Consider the following 22,903-nt stretch of genomic DNA (forward strand, 5'->3'; position numbering starts at 1 on the left):
GATGGGCTTTTGTCTGAGATGACGTGAGGAAAATTAGGGGTTCTGACTTGCGATTCCGAAGTACTTGGTGATGTGTTCATAATAGTAAATGCTTCAGAATTAGCAAAATGCTGAGCACATAAGTATTGAGATAGATAGATATGTATGAACAAATTTGTATACCCCTATGAGGTAGATATTATTATTATTCCCACTTTATAGATGCAAAAATTATGGTACAGAGAGGTTGAGGAACTTTTGTTAGGTGCTATTCAGATGGTAGGTTTGAAGGCAAGTACTTGAGCTAATGCTGTTTACCACTGAATAGAAAGTGCTCAATGAATACGGTTTTGACCATGTGCCCAGCACTGGCTGATTTCTCTCTGCATGATGTCACTTAGCCCTCACCTCCATACTGTGAAGTAGGGACTGTCATTATGCCTGTTCTGGAGATGGGGATGCTGAGGCTTGGGAAACTTAAGCAACTTGTCTCAAGTCCCATAGTTGTCACTTAGTGATGCAAAAGGGACTTGGATATAGATAATATGAACGCTGTGATCTTATGCATTCTCTCTATATTACAGGGGGTTTCCAGGTGGCTTAGTGGTAAAGAATCTGCCTGCCAGTGCAGGAGACATGGTTTGATCCCTGGGTCAGGAAGATCCCCTGGAGAAGGAAATGGCAACCCACTCCAGCATTCTTGCCTGGAAAATCCCATGGACAGAGGATCCTGAGGGGCCACAGTCCATAGGGTCACAAAGAGTCAGACGACTGAGTGACGAAACCACCACCACCACCTTATTTACAAGAGCACTTGTGAATTGCTCTTAGAACACAGTCATGTTTGTGAAAGAGGGGTTAGTCTCCCCTACTTAGAGGGTCTCCACTAATGTAACAAAGAGGGTATCCATTACTTGGCTACAGATTTATAATAGACATGGAATAGTCCAACTCAGAGAAAGAAATAGGAGAAGTGGAATTGTGTCAATATAGCCACTTGTTTATAAGGAATTATAGAGTTGGTTAAATGTTCAATTTTTTTTTTTTTAAGAAAGAGCATAACAATAGGATTTGGAAACCCAGTAACTGTGAAAGGTCAATTGTGATTGACCTTTGGAAAATGAACAAGGGCAGAATGAGATACATATTTGTATATCACTAGGTCTGATTTTGGACTGAGCTGAGATGCAGTGTATACAGCGTTTAGCATTATTGTTTTGTGAAACTTGCCAAGTTTTTTCACCCTGAGTCCTTCCTTAGAGACTTAGTTCTCTCAGAGGCAGAAGCCAGCTGTAGGGATGGTATGATGTCGTGGGTACATTTTGTCTAATATTCAGCTTATAGGTAGGCATTATTATCCCCTTAGGCAAAACCAGTATACTCAGAGATGGCATAAAATCCCTAGAAATTATGCATTCTTAATCTTAGCTGCAGGGAAAATATCCATGTCAGGGATTATGCTTAGCTATGTGGAGATCTTTTTTTTTTTTCCTTTAGAAGATTCCCTAAACCCACTGAGACCTATTGAATTAGCAAGAATACGGGTTCAGCCATTTTCTTTGAACCCTAAGATTGCACCATTTTCACAGAACTTGTCTTACAAGTGCTCTTATGCACGCAGTTCTATGTGATCTTACTCAAGCCTCTATTGGATGGTCACAATGACCCAGGGTGTAGGCAGGCTGGGTGTTATTAAACCCCTTTACAGATGAGGAAATTGAGGTTAATAGAGTCTAAAGAGCTTGCCCAGGGTCAGGCTGCTAATAAATGGCAGAGCCAGCACCTGAACCAAAGTCTTTGGACTCCAGATGACTTCCTTTTTCTGCTGCCCACGCCTCCCGCTTGTGAAACGAACCTGGTGATGTTACAGGCTCTGAGCATCTCTCCTGAAGGTTTCCTTACTAGCAGGTCTGCTTCAAGAGGGTACAGTCAATGGGCTTAAGATGAAACACCTTACTGAGTGCTGTGTGCAAACCACTTTCTCTGGGTTTTGGCCCTGTCAACTTTAAGTGGCTGAAAGCAATAAGCAGTATCTGTGGGCCAGAACTAACATTATGTGTGTGGTTTTCAAACAACTGTTACTCTGTTCCCTTGCGAACCTCCTGGCCACGCCCCTTGCTCCTGGTGAGACAGGATACAGGTGGGGACGGCCTTCCACAGTTACTTTCATTTCTCTTCTCAGTGTCTGTGTGCTCTGGGGCCCAGTAGAGGCTTTGTTTCTCAAACTGGTTGCCCTTTTACTCACCGTCCTTCCTCCTGTTCCAACTTTTATTGTGTCTTCCAAGTTTTGAAAAAATTGCAAAATTCATCAAGTTTTAAGTATTGACTCAGGGACTGGAATTTCAGAGAGGTGGTTCAGCAACTTCAGTGGAGCAACCCATTGAACCAAAGTGCGATTGTTAAAAGATCAGGTGACTCAGCACAAAGTCACCCAGCCAGCTCTGGCCGAGCAGTGATGGAATGGGGTGCAGGCAGGCCAGGACTGCTGCTCCATCTCTTGGGACCTAAGCCAGCACGTGTCCTGCAGAGCCTGCCCGGTAGAAGGTAGCAACGGCTTAGCTTTCACCTGATGGGGAAGAGTGCACTTAAGTCACAGGTGTGGCTCTATAGAACAAGTAGATGGTTGGATACGTTTAAATAATCAAGCTTTTCCAAACAGAAGCCAAACACTCCTTGTGGGCTTCCCTGGTGGCTCAGCTGGTAAAGAATTGCCTGCAATGTGGGATACCGGGGTTTGATCCCTGGGTTGGGAAGATCCCCTGGAGGAGGGCATGGCAACCCACTCTGTATTCTTCTTGCCGGGAGAATCCCCATGGGCAGAGGAGCCTGGCGGTCTACAGTCCATGGGGTCGCAAAGAGTAGGACACGACTGAGCGACTAAGCACAGCACAGTGATGTATAAAACGCAGATAAACTCAACTCCTCTCTTTTCACCACAGGTATATGAGTGTTCGACTTCCCCACACCTGGGGTCAGAATGCTGCTCCTCTGTCACGCCCTCACTGTAGCTGTGGTCCAGACTTTTATCTTCTCTGAAAACCGGGTGTTTGCCAAGAACATCAACTTCTATAACGTGAGGCCTCCTCTTGATCGTAAGTAGTGGTTGTCACCGTTGTCCGTGACATGGGATCAGAATAACTAAAATCTGTTTCCCTATAGTAACCTTGCTGATTCTGGAACATTTGGTTTATATCAAGCATAAATCAGAAAGTCTTCATTACTTCCATGGGTAAGGGTGACACATGGTGACAGAAATTTTCTCCATTTCTTTAAGATGGTTTGGCTTCCTGCTGAAGTCTTAAAAGGGTTCATGTTTAAAATCATTTTCTGAACACTGTCCCTAAGAATGGCTCAGCAGGGGAAATTCAGTGTTCTTTGCTGATCCTTGGAGAAGGATTTTGACTGTAGGAAGATTCTGCACAAATTATGTATAAAATCTCCCCTCCTTTCTCTCTCTTCAGACAAGTAAAACTTCTCTGATATATCTTATAGTTTTAGAAATGTTAATGCCAGTGATTCACAAACCTGGAAGAGTATCAGAATTACAACAAAAGCCTTTAAAATTACATATTCCTTGGTTTCTTCTCCAGAGAGTCAGTAGTCAGGAGGGTGGGATGTGAAATTCTTTCTCTTTTTCCTCTCTTCTTTTTAGTTACACAGTCAGGTTTGGGAACAACTGTCTTTATACTCGTCCATGAGGAGTGTTCATACTCCTGTATAGTTACCATTCTGCACTTTGAATTTTGTTATTTAGGACATTCAGTCATAAGTAAGTAGGTGTGTATACATATATATTCTACATAGCCATACACACATACACCCCACACACCTTGAACTACCATTTATTACAAATTTCTAAATTGGTAGTGATTGTATACTTGATAGCTTAGAATAGACATCATTATCATAAAATCTGAATTATTGACAAATTTTTAACCTTTTAAGCCTGATATAACTTTATGATGAGCAAATTATTAAAGATATAAAATTAATACTTGATTATTACAGAAAATTCCAAAAGACTGGCAAATATGTAGAATAAGAAAATTTATTCATAATCCCAAGATTCAGAGCGAGGTCTTCTTTACATTTTGGTATACATTTGGCATACATTTGGACCACAATGGATTTGAACTGCCTGGGTTCACTTACTTATATGTGGATTTTTTTCAATAGTAAATAGTACTACGTGGTCTGCAGAGGGACATATGGAGGGCTGACATAAGATTATGTGAGGATTTTCAACTGCATATCCTTCTGTTGCTTTTTCTCTGTATATGTTTTTAAATATGTGACATACTGAGATCTAACAGATTTAATTTTGCAATAGCTTTTATTCCTTTACATTGTATTTTGAATACGTTTCCATGATTTTGAAAGTATCTTAATGTTTTACATTAAAAAATGTTTTCACTCATACAGCTGGCAGTGACACACACACACAATCATAACCAAACTAAATGTTTATGCTTCACTGAAAATCTTTTAAAATGCATTTTCCATTGGCTAATGACCTTAGAACAGATTTTAGGAATTACTAAATCAAAAAGGTAGTGCCAATTTTTACATTAACTATTCACCTACCAGCAATGAGTTTTAGTATTTTTAAAACTGCACTGAATTAGTAGGTGAAAATGGATTTCATTATTTATTTACCTACCTAATTCACTTTTATGCATAGGCAAAACTGAAATGTATTTGTGGTAACTAATTTTGTGTCCTCTGAGTTTTAGCTTTTGATAGTTTGCTCTTGGTTTATGCATCAATAATACCCTCCCCTGTATGTGAAATACCCACTGCTTTCTAATTATCATCCCAACTTGGGGTCAGGTTACTAGGATGGTTTGGGTTACCTTGATCTTTATTTCAGTCTTCAAAAGTAGGAGAATTAAATGTTTCACACAGGGCTTTACACTCTCATCTATAGAGAAATGTCAAATTTATCCTTTTGATTTCTTGCCCATCAAAATAACAAGATACAAGGCAGAAAAAAGAAAGCATAAAGACAAAAAGAACATACTAGTAGTTGTCATTCCAGACTGCCAGCAGCTCATAATTCTTGTTTCTATAACACTCTTGCCTGAGCACAAAGGCCTGAGAATTACTATCATCCTGATATTAAATGTTACATTCCCGGTTGATGTCTAATGTAGGGATAATTGACATATCAAATGAAATTACTTGTTTGAAGTTAAGCCTAGCTGTAAAGCAACTACATAGGGATGGAAATCAATGTGGTTTCATATGCCAGGGATCCTAAGAGAGATCTTTCATGCAATCTCTTGTTTAACCTTTATTATACCTCTGCAAGTCATGGGGATCTTTAGGTAATAATAATAAATTACTTCTTAGTCAAAAGGGCAGAATTCAAGCTCAGGTTAATGACTCCAGTTCTTTTCAGGGCCAATAATATATCAAAGTATTGGTCCCAATACTACCACCATCTTTGCCCATGCACTCAACCTTCACTTATTCCCAAATTATAAAAGAACAATACCATGGGTATTTCAAAGTGGCTCGTGGAATCATCTGCAGAACTGTGTAGTGCATATTCATAGATGAAATATTCAAAGAAAAGGGGATAAAGAAAATGCCCCAAAGTCTGGCAGTTAAGCCCAGCTTGACAGAAACAGAAATTGTAAGGATAATGATTTGTAAATTTTATTTGCTCTGGTAAAAGTTGCTAATTTTATTCCATATCTGATGTTTTAAAAATTTAACTATATTGTTTCCCTTTGCATTTTTTTTTAAAGCTACACCATTTCCAAACAGCTTCAAGTGTTTTACCTGTGAAAATGCAGGGGATAATTATAACTGCAATCGATGGGCAGAAGATAAATGGTGCCCACAAAGTAAGTGTGCTGAGTTTGGAACTCTCTTTGTGACCAGACCTCATTTAGATCTCTCTCAACTGGCTCTGAGCAAAGGCATCTTATGTGATGAGATTAGCAAACCAGAAGGCTGGTGATGTTCTATAGAAATCAGAGAACTTTTGGCAAGACTATCCAGACATCAGACTAATCTGGGAGTACATGGAAACTGATGACATAGCCTCAATTTATACTTGTGTGTGCTTTGAGGAAGAATTTCTTAATTAATATTTACCAGTGAGAACAAATAGACCACAATGTTGACTAAGGCATTCTAAGAATGTCAGAAATGCTTGATGATACCTCTAGAAAAGTCCTACTTACTGTAAATCAAAAGAAGGTTTCTGTCCTCTTGAGATACACTGATGCTTAAATGACTCCTTTGTTTACTTGACAAACGTTTGAGCATCTCTTTAGTTTGTTTAGTTGTCTGGTAGATCCCAGTGTGTAATCCAGTACCTGGACCATATTAGGCACTTGGTAAATATTGACAGAATGAGTGGATGCCTTTGACTATGTAGTCAGGAAATCTCTGAGGAATCTACATTTGCACTAAGATTCGAATGACCAGAACAAATCAGCTCTGTGGAGATCTATAGGAAAAACATGTCAGTAAGAGGGAACAGCAAACGCAAGGGTAAGATTTGGCTTCTACAGTGAACAGGAAGGCTGGCTGGTGAGGCTTAGTGGAAGGGGGAGAAAGGATTTGATGGAGATAAGGACCAGGACATGCAGGATCTTCGTTTTGGTAAGAAGTTTAGATTTCATTGGAAATGTGTTGGGTGTTGAAGCTATAGAGTATATTGTAAAATACTGCTCTGGCTTCTGTGTGCAGAATGAATGGTTGGGGACAAGAGAAGACGCGGGCACCAAGTGGGCTCTTTCATTATCTTTTCGGGCAGCAGAAGATGGTCTTAGACGAATATAGGGGGTGAGAAGTTGAATGACTTAATACAGACAAACAAACTTGGATGCAAAGCAGACAGGATGTGCTGATAGAATTGAAAACCTCTACTTAGAACTATAAGGAAATCAGGCTGTTTGTATTTTAGGATACACTGTTTTTGTAGGTTTTCAGACGTGAAAGGCCAACAAAAACAAACTCTTCCAGACTTAGCAATTACCAGCTTTGATCTACTATTACTGTGAATCTTTTGGAAGTTTCTGTATCACTTTACGGGAGTGGAATAGCCCTGCCTCTTCCAGATAATGCCAGTGGTTGTGAGTGTGCTGTGCTCAGTCGTGTCCGACTCTTTGTGACTCCATGGACTGCAGCGCATCAGGCTGCTCTGTCCATGGGATTCTCCAGGCAAGAATACTGGAGTGGGTTGCTGTGCCAGCCTACGGGGGATCTTCCCCACCCCAGGACTGAACCCACGTCTCTTTCATCTCCTGCATTGGCAGGTGGGTTCTTTACCACTGAGCTACCTGGGAAGCCCTTGATGATGCCAATGGGTGGAGCCAATGGATAGTAACACTGGAGACCTCTATGGGCCTGAGAATCTTATGCTCTAAATTAGACAGATGACTATGACATTTGCATGGACAGTATTGTTCATTACTTCTTTTCAAGAATAATTATGAAGATTTATTTTTCTTAATGTTCTCTTCAGCTCTCAAGAGTGTGTGACTGAATTGTGCTTTTGAGTACATGTGTGTCTGTGCATGTATTCTTTTGGGGATTTGTTTCTACATTTTCACAGATGTTTATTTCAATGTTTGCCAGGTAGGCAGATGCCTCTCCTTATTAGCTTGTGTGAGAGGGCTGGTAAAATTCTTTAACTATTTGCTTTAAATTTCCCCGAGAACTGGGAGGGGGAAGGGTTTGGAACAGCAGTAGATTGGGGCATTGATGTCCAGCCTCTTTATGACTGTCGCCCATTCTTTTGAATTTTACCAAACGCTGTTCAAGAGAAGGGAGCAACCAAGGATGAGATGGTTAGACAGCATCACTGACTCAATGAACATGAGTTTGAAACAACTCTGGGAGATGGCGAAGGACCTGAAAGCCTGGTGTGCTGCAGTCCATGGGGTCGCAAAGAGTCGGACATGACTGAGTGATTGAACAACAACAAAACGCTGTTTCTACTAATTCTGTACATGTTCCAATTTGTAATTCATTAATCAAAGCCACTTTTAAGGGAACTTGCATGGGCATTTCTGGGTTTTAGAACTTTGTTGAAACATGGGAGCAAAAGAGGGATGCTGCAGTTTTCTGCCTCCAAGAAAATGTCAGGGAGGGGAGATAGGGGTCTTCCCTATCCACCCTGAAAACCTGACTCAGAGAGAGAGGGACACGAGATGACCCTCCATTCCAGCGTGTATGAGTGTACACCAGCCAAGCCCGCAAAAGAGTAATCATCTGGAGTTCTGAGGCTGTAACTGCTTACCTTTCAGCTTGTCATTATCAAGGGGAGTGAGAGCCAGCCATTTCTTGGGACCAACAGGCTGTGGCTGCTGTTCTTTGTCATCTCAGGTTTCCTTTATAGCTCTGCTGCTGCCGTCAGCCAGTGGCGTTAAAAGAGAGTCTAGGTAACAAAACATGACAAGAATGACACGTCTTATTTTGTTTACCTGGTTCTTACTCTGACGTTATAGGGCTGCTTTAGGCTGTGTGACAGACTCTGAACACATGCACCTACCAGTTTTCGATTCTTCGTCTGGAGTTCAAATTGGAATGCTTTCAGAACATGGAGTGGTTCTCTCTCCTTCTGAGTCCCAGTCAGCTGCTCTTGTAGAGGTGCTCTGCTGACACTCAGCTCGATGCTGAGTGTACAGAGTGGCACAGTTGTGTGCTGGTGGAGAGCACAAACCCTGGAAAACCACCTCCACAAGAATCTCATCTTCCATCACTTTCTACCCATGTGACTGTGAGCCTCAGTGTTTTATCTGTGAAATGAAGATATTACTATGACTTGTCTTAAGGCCGATTGTGAGGACTGAATGAGTGAATGCATATTAGAAGAGTGCCTGGTTGGTGGTACACACTTAATGTGCATTTGCTGTTGCTAACATGAAAGCTTACAACAAGTCTATCCAAATGCCAGTGCACTTACCCTTTTGCTAAAAAGAAAGTAAGCTCAAAGGCTGTCACAGGGCTTGTTCACTTGTGACAGAGGCAGCTCTCTAAGTCCTGTCTTCTCAACTTTAGTCGAGTTTTCCTCCTCCCTGCCCCTACTTTTTGGCAACTGCTGCTTTAGTCCCTTCTCGGTAAACTAAGAAGCATTTCATTGGCCTGAGATATCTAGAATACGAGGCACAGAACTAAAGTAGAATGTCCCAGAATAGTGAGTGAAATCAGTTTCCTGAGAGACCTCTTAAGTAATTAAATGTGAATGGTTAAAAGTAACTTTGTATAAAAATGAACTAGCCAAGCAGAGGAGGACAGAGAAGGTAAGAGAGACCTAAAGAGGAAGAGAAAATACAGAAATACTTTGGGGAAAAATCACACACGTTGGGAGGATTAAAGCCTAAAGAACTAGATGAGTAAGGAAAGCGCCTTGGCGTGTAAGTCGAAGCTCCTGCTTTCACTCCAGTTTGCCACATGGCCTATTAGTATATAAAGAAACAATGAAACAGGAAGAGCTATGGCCCACTTCCTTTTTACATTTGTAGTTTTCATTTTATTTTAGAGTTACAGAACATGTGCTTCAGAGGGAGAGAGAAAGATACTGCCATTTTCTTATGAGCAGACCTGGAGTTTTGATGAGTCTTGTTCAGTTTTTTTCTCAGCTTTACCTTGCACCAAAGGATAACTGCCCATTTGTATTCATTTTAAAAATACACATACTTCAGAAGCTAGTAGCTATTCAGAAAAACCGCCTAGAAACTTAAGGATCATCCCGAATTTTAGTCATTTCTGAAGTGATTGTTCAAAGTTTTTTTGTGTGTGTGATGTAAAATGTGAAATTGATTTTTTCCCCCTGCCTAGATACACAATACTGCTTGACAGTACATCACTTTACCAGTCATGGAAGAAGTATATCCATCACCAAAAAGTGTGCCTCCAGGAGCGAATGTCATTTTGTTGGCTGCCACCACAGCCAAGATTCTGAACACACGGTAAGGAGTGTATGTGTAAAGTTATTGTCCAAAAGTTTCTTGATGGATGGTTGTATATAGAGGCAGGATGGATAAATAGTATGTCAAAGGTGTATACTTTGAGAGACTCCTTTACACTGATACAATGGAGATGAAAGAAGGTGAAGACTTTCTGTCCATCAAACAGTATCATTACTAAAAATAAATGACAATTCTCAGACTCCAGAGACGCTAGGGTCTTGACCTTGGACTTTGGGTGCGTTGCCTGAAGTAAGCTCTGGAATTCCAGGAGTAAACCATCCCTGCATGAAAGGATGCCCAATGCTACACAGAGAAGGTGCAAAGAGGAAAATGGTGACACCTTTTATAAAGGAAACCTTGTCTTACTGCTTCTTAGATGAAGTGAGAGTCTGAAAGAGTAATCCCAGCTTATTATGATGAACTACAGGTAACAGTTTAGATCAATTGGTTGCTTCAGTTTTCTCATTCTACCATTTTAAATGAGCATTTGACTCTTTTATATGCCTGGAATCCTGAAATGTTTGAGAAAAAAATTACTTAACAGTATATTAATCTCATGAGATCTTAGAATTCAGTTTAGCCTATACATACATAAAGTGGTCCTGACACCAGTGGCTTTTATAAAAAGTGTTATTTTAGTATAGTTGATTTACAATGTTGTATTAATTTCTGCTGTAGAACAAAGTGATTCAGTTATACTTTGTCATATTCTTTTCCATTATGGTTTATCACAGAATACTGAATAGAGTTCCCTGTGCTACACAGAAGGACCTTCTTATTTATCCATCATATATATAATAGTTTGCATCTATCTCAAATTCCCACTCCTTCCTTCTCCTACCCCCTTGGCAACCACTAGTCTGTTTTCTATGCTTGTGACTCTGTTTTGTAGATAAGTTCGTGTGCTGACCACTAGTGGCTTTTAGCTCTGGCTACACAGGAGAATTTCCTGGGGAGGTTTTTATAGGCTCTGGTAAGGGGGTGGCCGGAGAAGGAAATGGCAACCCACTCCAGTATTCTTGCCTGGAGAATCCCAGGGACGGGGGAGCCTAGTGGGCTAACGTCTATGGGGTTGCACAGAGTCGGACACGACTGAAGTGACTTAGCAGCAGCAAGGGGGTAGCGATGGGCAGACTCAGACTGACTGAAACAGAACTTCAGAGTGAGGTCCTGGGCATCAGGATTTTTTTGGTAAGCTTCCTCAGGGTGATTCTGATGTGCAACCAAGATTGAGAACCACTGAGATAGATACTTTATCCTGAAAGCCTCTGTGAATGTCTGGGTTTATCAGGTGGAGGTGTTGTACCAGGTATTATGACAAGAGCATGCTTCTCTTGAGACAACCTTGTGCTGTGAGAGAGCTAGCGTTTTTCACCAGTCAGCAACCAGATTAGCAAGCCAGTGTCACTGTAAAGATAGGGATGAGGCATTAGTATAGACAATAGAGTCATAATTATCCCCTAACAAGTAGTACTGAGAAGGAAAATCAATGACTAATCCACAAGGTTCCTAGCTTTCCTTTTTGTTCCAGTGTTTCCCCTTGCAAACCTTCAGAAGATTTGTTGACTCCATTAAACCGTTTTACTCCATTTGCCTTTCTCTTGCTTATGCTTGGGTTGATGTAGATAAATCTCAGTTAAAGTGAAAAGACTCTCAAGATGGTTTTTACTTTGAGGTCAGTTGTGGGGAAGGGTGCCCAAGGGCCTGGATGACTCATAGATCAAAAACCAACTCAGTTCTGTCCTCAGAGCAGTTTCTAACCTCCTGATGTTTGCACTTCAGTTACTGTCTCACTTAAGAGACCACCCCCAAGCCAGAACTGCCCAGCCAAGCCCGTCCTAAATTCTTGAAAAGTTCCACTTAGAAAAATTACAGTATGAAAATTTACCTAGTAGGAGACAAGATAGTGGAGTAGAGGATGTGAGCTCACCTTTTCTTATGAAAATCCCAAAAGCACAGGTAAAAGCTGAACAAGCATAGACAAAACATGCTGGAACCTACCAAAAAAGATATCCTACAACCCAAAGACAGAGAGACACAACGAGATGGTAGAAGAGGTGCAATCATGGTTAAAAATCAAATCCCATACTGGCCACATGGGCAATCCAAACTGAAAAATTATTAGAGACGTTCTCTCACAAGAGTGAAAGTCCTGAGCCCCACATCAGGCTCCCCTGCCTGGCAAGGGGAGTTTGGCAATGGAGGAGGAGCCCCCAGAGAATCACTGGCCCCTTTGAAGGCCAGGGCTTCCCTAATGGCTCATTGGTAAAGAATCTGCCTGCAAAGCGGGAGACCCAGGTTCGATCCCTGGGTTGGGAAGATCCACTAGAGGAGGGCATGGCAACCCACTCCAGTACTCTTGCTTGGAGAAGTCTGTGGATAGAGGAACCTGGCAGGCTACAGTCCATAGGGCAGCACAGAGCTGGACACGACTGAAGCAACTACGCAGCAGCAGTGGAGTTAGTTTGTCTTAAGAATTCCACTGGACTGGGGGAAAAAGAAACTGTACTCCTGGAGGGCACACAGACGGCCTTGTGTGCACTAGAACCCAGGGAAAAAAGCAGGGACCTCTTAAGGGCCTGAGCCAGACCTACCTACTGGTTTTGGAGGGTCTCCAGCCTAGGCAGAGTGTGTGTGTGGGTCACTGCAGGGACGCAGACACTGGCAGTTCTGGAGAGCACTCTGGAAGGTCACCAGATCAGAGAGAAATGAAAAACACAATCCCATTTACCATCAGACCAAAAAGAATAAAAATACCTAGAAATAAACCTACCCAGGAGGCAAAGGACTTGTACTCTAAAACTATAAGATATTGATGAAAGAAATTGAAGAGGACACAAACGGATGGAAAGGTATACCATGTTCTTGAATAAGGAGAATCAGTGTTGTCAAAGTGACTCTACTACCCAAGGTAATATACAGCCTCAGTGCAATCCCTATCAAATTACCAATGGCATTTTTCACAAAACTAGAACAAAAAAATTATTTTGTATAGAGACACAAAAGGCCCTGACTAGCCAAAGCAATTCTGAGAAAGAAAAGCTGAAGGAATCAGGCTCCCCAACTTCAGACTACACTGCTACAAAACTACAGTAATCAAAACAGTATGATACTTGCACAAAGTCAGAAATATAGACCTATGAAAAACCTAGAAATAACAAGAGAGCCCAGAAATCCACCCATGTACTCATGATCAATTAATCTACAACAAAGGAAGTGAGAATATACAATGGAGAAAAGACAGTTTCTTCAAAAAGTGGTGCTGGGAAAACTGGTCACTCACATGTAAAATCATGAAAGTAGAATATTTAACACCACACACAAAAATAAACTCAAAATGGATTAAAGACCTAAATGTAAGATTGGATACTATAAAACTTTTAGAGGAAAACATAGGAAGAACACTCTTGAACACAAATCACAGCAATATCTTTTTGGATCAATATTTAGAGTAATGGAAACAAAAACAAAAAAACCCAAATGGGACCTAATAAAACAAAAGCTTCTATACAATAAAGGAAATCATAAACAAAATGAAAAGATAACCCACAGAATAGGAGAAAATATTTGTAAATGAAGCAATCAACAAGGGATTACTCTGTAAAATATACAGACAGCTAATGCAGCTCAATATATATAAAAAAATAACACACAATCAAAAAATGGGAAGAAGATCTAAATAGACATTTCTCTGAAGAAGACATACAGATGGCCAAGAGGTGCTCATTACTACTTATCAGAGCAATGCAAATCAAAACTATAAGTTATCACCTCATACCAGTCAGAATGGCCATCATCAAAAAGTCTACAAACAATGAAGGCTGGAGAAGGTGTGGAGAAAAGGGAACCCTCCTATACTGTGGGAATGTAAATTGGTCCAGCCACATGGAGAACATTATGGAGGTTCCTTAAAAAAAGCTAAAAATAGAGCTTCCATATGATTTAGCAGTCCCACTCCTGGGCACATATCCAGAGGAAACCGTGGTTTGAAAGGATATGTGCACCCCAGTGTTCATTGCAGCACTGTTTACAATAGCCAGGACATGGAAGCAACCTAGCTGTCCATCAACAGAGGAATGTATAAAGATGTGGCATATATATATATACACACACACACACACACACACAAATGGAATGTTACTTCGACACTAAAAAAAAGATATTATGCCATTTGCAGCAATAAGGCTGGGCCTAGAGATCGTCATACTAAATAACTCACAGAGAAAAACAAATATATGATATCACATATGTAGAACCTCAAAAAATATATAAATGAAGTTATTTACAAAACAGACTTTGAAAACTTATGGTTACCAAAGTGGAAAGATGGAGGGTAAAATGGAAGTTTGGGGCTGACGTATACACACTACTATGTTTTATTAGTAGATAGCCTACAAGGATTTACAGTATAGAATAGGGAACTCTGGTCAATATTCTGTAATAACCTATACATGGGAAAAGAATTACATGTATAATTGAATCACTTTGTGCTACCTGAAACCAACACAACATTGTTATTCAACTATACCCCAATATAAAATAAAAATTTTTATTTTTCAATTTGTTAATGTGGTGTATTACATTGATTGATTTGCGGATATTGAAGAATCCTTGCATCCCTGGGATAAAGCCCACTTGGTCATGGTGTATGATCTTTTTAATGTGTTGTTGGATTCTGATTGCTAGAATTTTGTTAAGGATTTTTGCATCTATGTTCATCAGTGATATTGGCCTGTAGTTTTCTTTTTTTGTGGGATCTTTGTCAGGTTTTGGTATTAGGGTGATGGTGGCCTCATAGAATGAGTTTGGAAGTTTACCTTCCTCTGCAATTTTCTGGAAGAGTTTGAGCAGGATAGGTGTTAGCTCTTCTCTAAATTTTTGGTAGAATTCAGCTGTGAAGCCGTCTGGACCGGGGCTTTTGTTTGCTGGAAGATTTTTGATTACAGTATCTCAATAGATGCAGAGAAAGCCTTTGACAAAATTCAACATCCATTTATGATAAAAACTCTCCAGAAAGCAGGAATAGAAGGAACATACCTCAACATAATAAAAGCTATATATGACAAACCCACTGCAAACATTATCCTCAATGGTGAAAAATTGAAAGCATTTCCTCTAAAGTCAGGAACAAGACAAGGGTGCCCACTTTCACCATTACTATTCAACATAGTTTTGGAAGTTTTGGCCACAGCAATCAGAGCAGAAAAAGAAATAAAAGGAATCCAAATTGGAAAAGAAGAACTAAAACTCTCACTGTTTGCAGATGACATGACCCTCTACATAGAAAACCCTAAAGAGTCCACCAGAAAATTACTAGAAATAATCAATGACTACAGTAAAGTTGCAGGATATAAAATCAACACACAGAAATCCCTTGCATTCCTATACACTAATAATGAGAAAACAGAAAGAGAAATTAAGGAAACAATTCCATTCACCATTGCAACGAAAAGAATAAAATACTTAGGAATATATCTACCTAAAGAAACTAAAGACCTATATATAGAAAACTATAAAACACTGGTGAAAGAAATCAAAGAGGACACTAATAGATGGAGAAATATACCATGTTCATGGATTGGAAGAATCAATATAGTGAAAATGAGTATACTACCCAAAGCAATTTATAGATTCAACGCAATCCCTATCAAGCTACCAACAGTATTCTTCACAGAGCTAGAACAAATAATTTCACAATTTGTATGGAAATACAAAAAACCTCGAATAGCCAAAGCGATCTTGAGAAAGAAGAATGGAACTGGAGGAATCAACCTACCTGACTTCAGGCTCTACTACAAAGCCACAGTTATCAAGACAGTATGGTACTGGCACAAAGACAGAAATATTGATCAATGGAATAAAATAGAAAGCCCAGAGATAAATCCACGCACATATAGACACCTTATCTTTGACAATCTCTTTAACAAGTGGTGCTGGGAAATCTGGTCAACCACTTGTAAAAGAATGAAACTGGACCACTTTCTAACACCATACACAAAAATAAACTCAAAATGGATTAAAGATCTAAACGTAAGACCAGAAACTATAAAACTCCTAGAGGAGAACATAGGCAAAACACTCTCCGACATACATCACAGCAGGATCCTCTATGACCCACCTCCCAGAATATTGGAAATAAAAGCAAAAATAAACAAATGGGACCTAATTAACCTTAAAAGCTTCTGCACATCAAAGGAAACTATTAGCAAGGTGAAAAGGCAGCCTTCAGAATGGGAGAAAATAATAGCAAATGAAGCAACCGACAAACAACTAATCTCAAAAATATACAAGCAACTCCTACAGCTCAACTCCAGAAAAATAAATGACCCAATCAAAAAATGGGCCAAGGAACTAAATAGACATTTCTCCAAAGAAGACATACAGATGGCTAACAAACACATGAAAAGATGCTCAACATCACTCATCATCAGAGAAATGCAAATCAAAACCACTATGAGGTACCATTTCACACCAGTCAGAATGGCTGCGATCCAAAAGTCTACAAATAATAAATGCTGGAGAGGGTGTGGAGAAAAGGGAACCCTCTTACACTGTTGGTGGGAATGCAAACTAGTACAGCCACTATGGAGAACAGTGTGGAGATTCCTTAAAAAACTGGAAATAGAACTGCCTTATGATCCAGCAACCCCACTGCTGGGCATACACACTGAGGAAACCAGAAGGGAAAGAGACACGTGTACCCCAATGTTCATCGCAGCACTGTTTATAATAGCCAAGACATGGAAGCAACCTAGATGTCCATCAGCAGATGAATGGATAAGAAAGCTGTGGTACATATACACAATGGAGTATTACTCAGCCATTAAAAAGAATACATTTGAATCAGTTCTAATGAGGTGGATGAAACTGGAGCCTATTATACAGAGTGAAGTAAGCCAGAAGGAAAAACATAAATACAGTATACTAACGCATATATATGGAATTTAGAAAGATGGTAACAATAACCCGATGTACGAGACAGCAAAAGAGACACTGATGTATAGAACAGTCTTATGGACTCTGTGGGAGAGGGAGAGGTGGGAAGATTTGGGAGAATGGCAATGAAACATGTAAAATATCATGTAGGAAACGAGTTGCCAGTCCAGGTTCGATGCATGATGCTGGATGCTTGGGGCTGGTGCACTGGGACGGCCCAGAGGGATGGTGTGGGGAGGGAGGAGGAGGAGGGTTCGGGATGGGGAACACATGTATACCTGTGGCGGATTCATTTTGATATTTGGCAAAACTAATACAATTATGTAAAGTTTAAAAATAAAATAAAATTGGAAGAATAAAAAAAAAATAAAAAAAAAAAAAATTTTTTTAAGAAAACTTACCTGTTTAAATATTCAGACATATTCTTAGTGGCTGCATAATATTAAAATGTTCGTAGCTATAATTCATCTACTTCCCTATTAAGAATACTAGGCAGCTTTTAATATTTCTCTAAATAAAAACCCACATAATCTTTGTGGTGCACATTACTAGATTGATTTATATAAAGTTCTTGATAAAGATTACCAAATTACTCCCCAGAAAGACTGAAGCAATTATAGTCTCAGTAACAGTGTTTGAGAACTACGTCCTGGACCCAAGCTCGCATACTTTTTGGAAATCTTTGTTAGGCTAAAAGGTATATTTTCAAATTTATAATTTTTAGTCTCAAACAGTAAACATTTAAAAAATAAGATAGCCTTTTTCTCTTGTAAGTAAGTCATTACTCTTTTGAAAAATTTTGCACTTAAAATTTATATACTCAGATAAAAAAATTCTGTCCTCAGAGCTGGAGAAGGTTTTTGTTTGACCCTCCCCTCTTCTTCCCATTATTCACTGGCTCTTCCCCTCTCCTCTTCCTTTTGTAACAGGAGTGTAGGTCTTGCTGTGAGGGGATGATCTGCAATGTTGAGTTACCCACCAACCACACGAACGCGGTCTTCGCTGTGATGCACGCTCAGAGGACGTCTGGTAGCAGTGCCCCTGCGCTCTACCTACCGGTGCTGGCCTGGGCCTTCGTGCTCCCGTTGATATAAGGCCACCTTCCTGGGAGAGGCAGAGACCCGTCCTCTGAAGCACAAGCTAACAACTGTAAAATGGCGAACTTTGAAGACCAATCTCTTCAAGATTGAAGGATGCGCATTGGACCTCACAGCAGAAGCCAGCTGTTTGCTTAGCTCAGATGCTCCTTCAGGAGGCCACAAGAAAGGGGACTTGGCAGAGACTGAGCGATTATGTAGCTGTTAGGTTTCTTGATCAAAAGGGGGCTGCATTTTGTCTCTTCTGCAAGGAGGGTCCTGCCAGCATCTACCACAGGCAGGTTCAGCAGCCTGTGTTGTCCCCGCCAGACCAGACCTTTGGGGGAAAGGACTCTGACCTGATTGACTCCTTCAGGGGCTGCTGGAACAGACCCTCTAGATTCTGTGATTGGCTCAGAGCATCTCTGTGAAATCTAATCCTTCCCTGAAGAGAAAGCAGTTTCCCCACTGAGGGTGAAGTAACGAGAAAGCCCACTATAGGAAGGAAACTTCCAGTTGAACTAATATGAAACCTATTTGCTAATTGTGGGGGAAAATAAAGCTTTTAAATTATAAGTGTAGAATGCATGCTTATGTGTTTCTTGGCCGATGTGGAGACCTCAGATGAAACACATTAACGAGTGTCATAAAGGAGGCCAATTGAAGTTGATCATGCACCACAGGTGCTATCTTCTGGCTTAAAGTATGCACGTCTATGCCAAGGTGACTTAATTTTTTCTTGGGGGGGAAAGAACCCTTCTAAGGATGTCAAATGCAAAATTAGTGAACTGAGAAGGTGAGGAAACCTCCCTGGGCAAGGAGGGTGATACCTTATCACGTGATAGAGCCTCAGAAGTAGCAGTTTAGGAACTTCCCTGGTGGGCCAGTGGTCAAGACTCTGTGCTCCACTGCAGGGGGCATGGGTTCCATCTCTGTTAGGGAACTGAGATCCTACATGCTGAGCAGCATGGCAAAAAATTAAAAAAAGAAAAAAGCAGCTTAAAGACAGAGAAACTGGCGACAGTGTCCCTCTCCCAGTCAACCTGTCTCAGTGGGAGGACCATCAAGAGAAACTTTCTAAATCCATGCTAAAATGTCTGGTCCCCTGTCTTCTCTTTCATTCTTATAACACAGTCCTAGACTTTCAAAGGAGCAACTTCCGTTTCTAGAATCCTAATTTCTCGCCTTTACACTTTGGAGTGACCTTTAAACACTCTGCCTTTATATGTATAGTGAGAAGTTAGTGGAGTGTTTGTTGTTTTGTTTCTCAGTAGAGCATCTACCATTAGAATGCTGAGTGCCCCATAGAATCCACTAATGATGGTGTCCTTGCCACACTGGCTCATCCATGATGGGGGTCGGCCATGGATCAAATACATCCCACCACTCTTAGTCTGCCCAACTCTACTAACAAATATTCTGTTGCCCTGGTGTCTTCAACTCAAACATGTATCCTCACAGTTCTGGAGGCTCAGAGATCAAGATCAAGGTGCCAGCAGATCTACTGTCTAATGAGAGCCCTCTTCCAGATTTGTAGACTGGCCTTTTCATATATGCTCAGGACAAAGGGTGAAGAGTGAGCATAAGGATTCTAATCGCATTTATGAGGCCTCCACCTGAATGACCTAGCATCCCCTAGAGGCCCTACACCCAAATACCATCACATTGCGGCTTTAGGCTTCAACACATGAATTTGGACTTCCCTGATGGCTCAGACAAGTAAAGAACCTGCCTGCAATGCAGGAGACCTGGCTTCAAACCCTGGGTCAGCAAGATCCCCTGGAGAAGGGAAGGGAACCCACTCCAGTATTCTTGCCTAGAGCATTTCATGGACAGAGGAGCCTGGCAGGCTACAGTCCATGGGATTGAAAAGAGTCAAACACGACTACCACCACCATGTGAATTTGGGGGAGAAACAAATATTCAGTCCGTAGCAACTCCCCTAACCACACCTATTCACTTACATGTTGTCTACAGGCTTCCTTCTTGCTACAACACCAAGGCTGAGTAGAGGCAGCCGAGAGCACATGGCCTGTGAAACCTGGAAGGTCTGCTAGTTTGCCCTTTGCAGGAACAGTGTGCTGACCCCTAGCCTCTGAAATGGCAGAAGTCCATGGGGAAAAAGCTGCTTGCTGTGCACGGGCTGTGGTGCTCATGGCGGTGACTTGGCCTCTGCACTTGTTTACCAGATCACTTCCTTACGTGCATCCATGAATTTTTCTTCATTTTGTTTGTTCTATTCCTTTGATTCAGCCTCTTAGTAGTTATGTGCTACTGTCAGGTGCTAAGCTGTATATGTTTCTTCTCGACCCTGATGCAGTGGGAGTGTCTCATCTTAAAGCTCTTTACCTTCCAATAAAACAGGGAGGAGACAGATGTCATTACCTCCCTGTCTCTGGCCAAACCAGAGACTCACCTGGAAGCAGCAGTTTTGAAGTCTGATGTAGATCTATCTTGCCTTTCACTCAGCACCTTGAGGTATTTGAATTTTCATAACTATGCTTGTTTGAAATTAATTATATATGACTTCAATTGAAACATTTTAAGAGCCATCTTTGGTGGGTGTCTTTTTATTCCTCAGGGTTTCTTTTGTCTGAGAAGTTGATGAATTGTCTGGTAAAAAACCATTAGCAGACAGTACTTCTTTTTCTTCTGTCTAGATTAATGAATTTTCCTCTGTGTTTTTTATTTTTCTTTCCCAAGGAAACATCTTAATTTTCTCTTCTTCACCCCACATATGTTTTCATAGATTGCCCTCCTAACCACCTCTCCTCTGAGCATTTAAAATAGTTATCCTGAGCCAAAGAGAGAACACGCAGAGGAAACAAACTGCAAAGACAGCCAAGTGAATAGGGTGCCAGATTTACAAATAAAAGCATCAGATGTCCCATCAAATTGGAATTTCAGATAATTTTTTAGTGTAAGTTATTCATGAACTCATAAGTCTGACTTATCTGAGGCAATGTTTTCAAGTCCTTGTAATCAGAATTTTCTGGCCAACTTCAAAATAAGACAAATTCTAAGGGCCTCCTGGAGATGTTGACTCAGGAGATGGGATGGAGCCCATGCCTAATCCCAATAATTAGATGTTAAATAAGCAGCTCCCAGATGACTGTGATGCTAGGTGTGTTACCCTTGATCTGAGAGGTTTACTCCTTCTTCAGAAGCCCAGTCCGTGGTCACATAATAAGTGCTAATGAATAATAAACCTGGGTTGGAGTTGTGGTTCTCAGTGTGGTCTCTGGACCAGCAGCATAGGCATCACCCGGGAATTTGTGAGAAATTCAAATACTCAGCCTCCATTCCAGACCTACTGAATCAGAAATGCCAAGGGGTCAATTTGGGTTTTAATAAGGTTTCCAGGTGCTTCTCATGCACACACTAGTTCAAGAACCACTGGACCAGAGAGGTGCTTCCTAAATGTCTTCGTAAATAGGTCCTTGGTGGGGGCATGGAAATTACTCAGGGAGTTTATATTTAAAGACGAAAACTGGACTCACAGACCGCAAATCCAGAAAGTCAGATTCTTTTTGTTAGAGTTGAATCAGAAAATCTGTATTTTTAGTAAACTCCTCACGTGATCCTGATACACAGCCACTTTTGGAGCCACTACACTAGAGAATAAGAGATGGGGGTGATGTTAGTGAACAGAAGCCCCAAACCTTTAACACTTGACCTTGAAATCCCTATGCATTATAAATGGACTCTATGTGGGGTCTCCGATGTAATTGTTTTAAAACTAGAATCCAAGAATCTAATCAGAGTCCATTTGCATGGATTTTTTTAGTCCATTACATAGTGACTTAGAATGGCCAAGTGATCCAGACCTCAGATTAATTTCATATGCCCCCTAATGAACAAGAAGATGAAGAGTACCTTGTCAAAATGTCCCGTGAGAACTGGGGTAGTGGAGGCAGGAAAGGAGAATATGTAGATTTGTTCTTATAAAAAAGACAGGGGGATTAGCTATGAATACGAGGAAAGTATGGGGGAATGACATGTCAAAGTTCCATTTTGAATATAACTACATTCTAGAGTAAATCTTGAGTTCCTGTCCATCATTCACTTTCTGAAAAGAAAAAAGTTGTATAGGACACATCTTTTCCCTGCTGTGTCTAAACTCTCCCTAAATCCAAACCTGACTGAGGTTAGCAGCCAGAAATTACAGGCATTGTCTTCTGTACCGTCTGCATTCTGCTGTGTCACGCGCTGTGTAAAACACATCTCATAAGAAGAGAAAGAGGTGGGTTGGTTTTCTTTCTCACTGGGAGAGGACTTAAAAGCTGTGCAAAGCATGAAACAAGCAGCATGAACCAGCATGGACTTGGAAAGTGAGGTGTGGTGTGGAATTGGGAAATATTTCACAATTGAGAAATTACCCTTATGCACAATTTTTGTGATGTGTCAATTGCCATCTTATAAAATTCTGCTCTGACCTTTGAATCTTGTGCATTTTATTTTTCACCTCATTGTTTGTCACCGACTCTGATTTGTGGAGAGTTTCACTGTGATTCTGGATATGTGTGTGTGTTGTGGGTGGGGAGGAGGCGGGCAAAGCACGCCAGAGGACAGAGGTGACTAGTGGATGCAGGGAGGTGACAGCTGTACAAACTGGAGAACAAATGGCTGTCGTCATGTAATTCGAGTCTGCCTTTAGGCGTAGCTCCTTGGCTGTGTACCTGATACAGTCTAGCATCTTCCTGGTATCACACACCTCCCACTTCTCCTTTGGCCTTCATAGTTCTACTTCCTTCCCTGTCTTCTTCCCTCATTGCCTTGGCCTCTTCTATTAGATGCTGAGGCTAGAAGCTGAACTACATAGGGGGTTAATCCAGGATGTGAGCTACTCAGAGTGTAGGCTGTGAAAAATATGGCTTTCATAGCTTGATCCCCAGGAATACTATTCAAGGAGTCTGGGAATCTGCAGTTTGAACAAGCATCTACCTGGTCGTGATTCTGGTACTGGGAGTCCGTAGGGCA

At 40.9% G+C, this 22,903-nt stretch overlaps 1 protein-coding gene across 2 annotated transcripts in view; it reads left to right on the top strand.

The window, feature by feature from the left end:
* The window catches only part of LYPD6B (LY6/PLAUR domain containing 6B), a 240,612-nt gene extending 218,176 nt beyond the window's left edge, over positions 1-22,436 (top strand). For both annotated transcript variants that reach the window (XM_070380740.1, XM_070380746.1), the window contains 4 exons: positions 2,919-3,071; positions 5,733-5,831; positions 9,781-9,911; positions 17,777-22,436. In XM_070380740.1, coding sequence (XP_070236841.1) covers positions 2,957-3,071; positions 5,733-5,831; positions 9,781-9,911; positions 17,777-17,941 — 510 coding nt within the window. In that variant the 5' untranslated portion in view covers positions 2,919-2,956 and the 3' untranslated portion in view covers positions 17,942-22,436. The remainder of the gene's footprint in view (positions 1-2,918; positions 3,072-5,732; positions 5,832-9,780; positions 9,912-17,776) is intronic.
* Positions 22,437-22,903: the final 467 nt, after the last annotated feature.

This window comes from Bos mutus, chromosome 2 (assembly GCF_027580195.1).
Source record: "Bos mutus isolate GX-2022 chromosome 2, NWIPB_WYAK_1.1, whole genome shotgun sequence".
Taxonomy (NCBI): Eukaryota; Metazoa; Chordata; class Mammalia; order Artiodactyla; family Bovidae; genus Bos; species Bos mutus.